The 7,035-nt window shown below is 33.7% G+C and overlaps 1 protein-coding gene across 1 annotated transcript in view; it reads right to left on the reverse strand.

The window, feature by feature from the left end:
- Window positions 1–1,205: 1,205 nt before the first annotated feature.
- LOC117116649 (adipocyte enhancer-binding protein 1-like) overlaps window positions 1,206–7,035 on the reverse strand; it is a 6,936-nt gene continuing 1,106 nt past the window's right edge. Inside the window, exons 2-4 of the mRNA XM_033260720.1 lie at window positions 6,088–6,413; window positions 3,372–3,513; window positions 1,206–2,499 (exon numbers count right to left, since the gene is read on the reverse strand). Coding sequence (XP_033116611.1) covers window positions 2,288–2,499; window positions 3,372–3,513; window positions 6,088–6,413 — 680 coding nt within the window. The 3' untranslated portion in view covers window positions 1,206–2,287. The remainder of the gene's footprint in view (window positions 2,500–3,371; window positions 3,514–6,087; window positions 6,414–7,035) is intronic.

Below are 7,035 nucleotides of genomic sequence, written 5' to 3' on the forward strand. Positions count from 1 at the left end.
TTACCTCTCGTTATAGATTTAATGTTGTACGATCATCTTATTGTCATGGTCTATTACTTTCTTTATTGGGGATCTTGTAACCTAGTTTAAGAACATTTATATATTCCAGTTTACAACCATGTCGTTATTTATGGATATTTAGTAAATCATAGCCAAGGTCATAGTGTAAATTAATACGTTTGTTTTTAATTGTGAGAAAACACTGTTAATATGGATAAATATATCAACAAATTAGATGCTACGGCAGTTGAACCATGCAATTCCTTGGAATGCTCTCACCAAAATGTAGACATGGTCTTTAACGTCTAAAGGCCAACTCAGACAGCGTCGTACGACGCAGCCCGACGCGATTTGTTGTCGCGTCGGTTCTGTGTGAGTTAAACGCAGACGCGATGGTGTGCGTCGGGGGCAGTCGCGTCGTAGAATATTTAACATGTTTAATATTTCGACGGCTTAAGACTGTCCCCGACGATAAATCGCGTCGGGCTGCGTCGGCCGACGCTGTCTGAGTTGGCCTTAATGCGCTGTGTATATTATCTACTTTAAACAATGTGTATAATCTTCTTTAAATAATAATATTTACCAGTGTCTAAAAGGTCAATAAGATTAGTATTAATTAAAAATAGATAATGATAAATACTGTAATTAACAACTCCTTGATTATTTGATCAATTTTATTGTATTATCGTCGGTATAAAAACATCGATCATCGGTTAATCGCGTCACAGTATACTATTATTTGGCCAATGGTTTAAATTTACGTAGAATATTTCGATTTTGTTCTCGTGCTAAAATGCTGCAAAAAGAAAAATTAAAGTATTATTTAAACACGTGATACATTAAATTAAAAAAAGGTCGGCCCTTACACGTTAACACATGTCGTTGAACACTTTACAAGATAAAAGTCAAAATAAATTCTCATTCTGAAAGATTTTGTGTACCGGTAGTGAATATGTTTTTGTTTAGCTGAGAAAAAAATATTTATAATTTTGGTGAGGCGTAACAACTAACACATTAAGCATAATGTTGTACGGTGTGATAATGTAGAAGAAGAGACGACCGTAGTTTACCTAACACTGTTTGTTGTGTTTCTGTAGCCTAGTTTTACTGAATTTATGTAAAATCTGGAATAAGAAATCCTTTCGATTTGTGTTTATCACATTTGAAATCTACCTAAAGAATAGGCAGGGATTTGCGCGGGGAAATCTAAAAGCATGTGAATAGAACAAAATATGGCAGCATATTCTAATCAAAAATTTCCGGAAAGTCACGCAAAGATATATGACTTATTATAATTAATTTTCTTTTTAAAATTGAATTTTCCACTCAAATCGGCATTTTATTCGCCTCATTAGATGTGTTCAAAATGCGAGCTTTTATTTCCTTCCTTGAGAGAAAACTAAAGAGCATTTTGTACTAAATTTCTGTACTTTCAGAAACTAAACTAATAATAAGGTCACCCGTTCAGCCTGCAACTTGGTTTGGGGGTTGCGACACCGAACAAAGATTATAAGTTTATAAGTACATTTAGTGGCATATGCTGTATTGAACAAGTATGTACAAAAACAGGTGCAAGCATTTCGTAACATGATAATTTTTTCCAGGACGTAGAAATGACGAGATCCAGCATTTTATCATCTGATAATCTCTTCTAAAGGATGTAGATATGATGAGATCAAGAATCTTGTCATCTGATCATCTCTTTTACGAGATATGATCTCGTCATCTGATCATTTCTTATAAGGGATGCAGACATGTTGAGATCCATGATCTTGTCTTCTAATCTTCTCTTTTAATGGATGTCTACATGACGAGATCCAGGATCCTGTAATCTTATCATCTCTTTTAAAAAACGTCGGCAGTACAATATCCATGATCTCGTCAAATGAACATTTCTTCTAAAGGATGTAAACTTGAAGAAATCAAAAATCGTATCTACGGTACTAAGATATGACGAGATCGAAGGTCTTCATATATGATATTCTCTTCTAAAGAATGTAGACATGGCGAAATCCAAAATATTGTCAGCTATTCATCATCATGATTATAGATATGAAGAAATCAAATCTAATTAAAATTACTACACACAGTTTTGATTATTTAAGTCTTAAGGAATGAAGTTTATTGGAACAAAATTTACAAAATTTACCATTTTTCTTGAATGATCAAACTTACAATTGACCAATCAGGACCAGGACACAAAATAATTAGGTGCATGCCATATTAAAACAAGTCGTTTACATTTTTGAGACCTTATCCAAGTGCAGAACATAGTGGAAAAGCCATTTCAACCAATCTGAAAACCAACAAAATTGTCATCGTTACTGCAAGTATAAAGGCGGCATCCTCCGTCGCATTTAAAGTACTTGAATTCTGGCGTCCTCATACACTCCACTGCGCATCTAATGCAACTTCCGCTCGACTTCCGGGTCATTATTGAACGTTGTGAATTTTGACGAAAAGATTTGTAATAAGTTGAGTGTCCAACCAACTGCGAGCCTACACAAAAAGAAATATAGAGGTAAATACAATTACTTTTTATAAGACTATGTTCTTCACTTCAAATTTATTCATTTGCTAACAACTGATTACTGAAAAATGTACTGTCTCGGATAAAAGAAGTTTCAATATATGGAATAACGTTTTAAAGCAGATACATACTTATTTTAATGATACTTAAGCGTTTTAAAACAAGTCACCAATTAATTAAAGACCCTGCAATTAAACACTTCCAATTAAAGACCTCTTTTCTGTGGTCCCATATTAGCTAATTATATTTAATATACTAAATAAAGACCAATGCTGCTAAAGACCATGACAACCCCTGTCACAAAATTTGTATTGAAATTGAGTGAAACTTCAATTCAATCGTGATATAATCGTTATTTTCAACATAATTTACCGCAATAACACTATCGTTATCATTATCCACACCATCATTATCATCAGTTTAGTTCAGTTCAGTTTCATTTATCTTCTAAATAATACCTAATTATATTTTACATTAGTGGATTAGACTAAATAACTTCTTAATGTATTAAGATCTTAAAAGGGGAAAAATATAAAGTAAATGATAGTATAATTTTTATCCTGGAATGTTCATACACACACAAACGCACACCCACACCCCATACTGTCTCTTATACACATACATACATTTACGCACATACGCTGATCCGTCTATATGGGTGTACGCGCATGTGTATACAAACACATACATGCACATTCCGCCTTCAAATACACACACACCATCATTAATGATGTCGTCAACGTTATTGCCAGCAATATTATAGACTATAACATCACCATTATCACAGTACACAATTATTAATTTAAAATGGAATTGGTATAGGCCTATCATTCTAATTTACCTCTTGGGCATCCAAGAATCTCAAATCTTAAACTTATGTGTCTGTACCAGTCAGTTGGATGAATACGGACGAAATTCGCGTAGATAGGCTCAGAGAACATGTTTGTCACGGTAGTGTCTTCATCCGAATTTCCAACAAACTTCTAGAATTATTACATAAAGGTAAATATTGTGTTTCCAACAGATTTTTCATACACACACCATTTTTGCTAAATTTTAAATGGAAATTTCAAAGAAACTTGGCAACTACAACTGGGGGACTTCCAGAGGCCTAGGTATTTCGCTCTAAGTAATTGCCAGTGTTTACTTGCTGTGACTGGTACACAACCTATTTGTATATTGCCGAAACAAATAAAAAGGAAATAGGGGGCGCATAAAACCTGCAGTTTTTTTTGGTTGTCAAATTTCTCAACAGAAGATATGTGTCTGGAAAAACGAAATTTGCTCAGGTTAGGCTGCTGGACGTCCCCACTGAAAAGTTGTGAGACGTGGTGGCCCTGTGAGTGGCGTATCTACCGGTGATTTATCAAACGGCTCTGTGAACCAAGGCTCTGACCTACGTGCAGGGGAACCGCAGTCCTTGGCGCAATCCCATGCAAAATGAAATATGCGTAATATAGATTTTAATAAAATTAATGTACAGGCCTAGAACAAAAACAGACATACATAACATCTCATTTGATTATAGGCCTATGCTTTATATAAAACTGTATGTAAACTAATTCAGCACGGATTTAGGCACACAGTAGGTCTATCCCACCTTCAGGACATTCAGATCAAACTTAGTGCATGACTCACATAAACAACTTATATTTTCTCAGACAAATTGTTCGTTCTCTATTCTTAATTGTAACGACTTTTTTGGCCAATTGATTCCTGATTGGACTCGCTTTACTATAGCCTGAATTAGGCCTAATATGTCTACCACATTACCAGTACTAATTACCAATACTATAACAAAGCACGAATTCAACACATGTGTTTCAAAAACACATAATACTCAGGCACGGAACCAGTAGGGCACGGGCGTTTTGCGCCACTAAGTTTTAAAATTTCATGGCATATATTGAGTCGAATGGCCGAGCGGTTAGCAGGGGCGCCGCAAGCTATAGCCATAATATCGGCGCTGTTTCGAACGGCACGCTCGCCTATGGTTCTGGTGGTAGAACAAGTCTTCTCGGATAAGAACTATAAACCGTAGTCCCAGTGTATACAATGGCTCGTGTGCACTATAAAGAACCCAGTATATCCTTCAAGACGAATAGGGGGATACCCCGGTGTGTTGGAACAGACAGCCCCTGTGGTGGACGACGAGAATTGCTGGTATTGGGTTACCAGGTGGCACAGATACGAAGAGACCCTGAGGGGCGAAGAAATTTATTGATCGAGTTCCTAGTCTACATATCAAGCGCCCTGAGCATCTTACATTAGATTAATATGTGCGCTATATAAAACTACACTATTATTATTATAATATTGAAATCAGTGCTACTCCCTTTCTATTTTGAACATACTGTGTCCCAAAATCCCCCACCAACCGTTTGAAAAGTTGTGGATTCACCCCTGACACCATCAAACAAAATGTATGATTTTTTTTCTTTCTCTTTAAATGATCGTATTTTTGTACCGGTACTTTTACTTTCATGAATATTATGAATACCTGAATCTTGTCCGGTTGGAGCAGACAGTTTTACTATAGATTAATATAGTGAAAGTACAAAGTATAGTGTATAGTAGAGTAATGAATACTCCTGCTATGAATCTTAGATTTAGAAATACTAGGATAGTGTCTGGGGAGAGATAGTACTATGGATTACTTCAGCAAAGATAAACAAATAAAATAAAATACACTTTCGTAGTGTTCGGAACCTCGATGATCTTTCTGCCTAAATAGCTTTACTATGAATTAATTCATTAAAAGAGTAAATTGTTTTTAAATATAAAGACAATTCCATTGATTTATTTTTTGATGATTTTAAAAGTTTTACTAACAAAAATAACATTTTTAGATTACTGAACGAGTGGAGTGGAGTTGAACAGCTTAGTGGTTAAGATGCTTGTCTTCTAATCCCTTTGTCCTGGGTTCAATTCCTGTCACACCAAGAAATTTTCTTAGTATCAAAACAATTCCATTCCAAAGCCTCATGAAGAAACTTTGTAAAAGAGGTTTATAAAGCATCATTCCACCCTGTAAGTGACGAGTGTACGTGCTGTTTGATGCGAAGGAAATAATACAATAATTTTATGGTTTTTATTAGTGAAGTTTAATTTTGTTAATAAATAAGTATAAACTGTGTATTGTTAGCCAGTAGCCAATTTATATGTGCCTATGGTCCCGCGGCCGTCTGTACACTGTTAACCAGCTAAAACCTATTTACGCCACTGGATTAATAACATGCAGGTTGATTAATGTCAATAGAAAATAAAAAATAAATATATTTCAATTTTTTTTAAACAAAATTTATTGATAAAATAGAAGATCGACGTTTTGAGTTAGTCATGGACACATTCTCAAGACCAAGTGAGCAACAATATACAAAAGTAGGTTTTGTCTACTTTTGTATATTGTTGCTCACTTGATCTTGAGAATGTATCCATGATGGACTCGAAACGTCCATCTTCTTTTTTGTCAATACATTTTGTTTGAAAATTATATAGTAAACGTCTAATGATTCGATATTTAAATGTATAAGGGAAAATGTCCTAATAAAACTTACCGATACTTGACAGTCTGAATTCCTGATTGGTTGGAAAATGTCACCATCAACACTGTAAAGAATCTCATAAAACGTCACCCATTGATCGTAACTGTTGCGGCCTTGTGTAATTACTCCGCGTACCTTATGCAGTTTACCGAGGTCAACTTGGATCCACTGGTATTGGTCATTGGTTTTTGAAGACCATGCTCCTTTCCCCCCACTATCTGTTGCAGTGTTCAGTCGTCCACGATGTGCCCCGTACGCTAAATCGAATTCACTTGATGCTGACAGTTGTTCAGTTGGAATAGTTCCATCTTCAATACCAAGAGGATCGATACACAACTCTGAGATAGAATATTATTATAATAGCTGACAAATCTCCGTAGAAATTCCTGTCCTTTTTTCCCCTATAAGCATTTTGCATAATTTTCGATATTTTTTTCTATATTTAAATTTTATACATAAAAATATAAACAACAAAAAAATATATTATATTTAATTTATTTTATTCTGTCTATGATTCTTCACATGATATACAATGGAGCATTAAAAACCATACCGTTACTTTTTTTTTTGTTTTTTTTTTCATTTACATTTCATTTGAAATTCATTTAAATTTGAAAATTCAAAATGTATGTTTAAAAACTAAACAGAAAAAACAGTAAAAAATAGTTAATGTAATTTGTTTATATAAATATTTTAAATCATAAGACTTTAATATGTTAAATAATGAAAAATAATATATACATATGTATAATATACATAATATATATATACCTACATAATTTATTTTAATAATCACTTATTTATTGATTTAAAAAAAAACACAATCTCCTCTCATCACATACTTCTTAAAAAAACTGTAAACAGAAAAAAAAAGTAAAGAAAAAAAAAACAACAAAAACAAAAAATGGAGCAAAAAACTAAAAATATTAATGTAATTTTTTTATATAAATAGTATAAATC

This window comes from Anneissia japonica, unplaced genomic scaffold, assembly GCF_011630105.1.
Source record: "Anneissia japonica isolate Jap-2015-1 unplaced genomic scaffold, ASM1163010v1 scaffold287973_len95947_cov151, whole genome shotgun sequence".
Lineage (NCBI taxonomy): Eukaryota > Metazoa > Echinodermata > Crinoidea > Comatulida > Comatulidae > Anneissia > Anneissia japonica.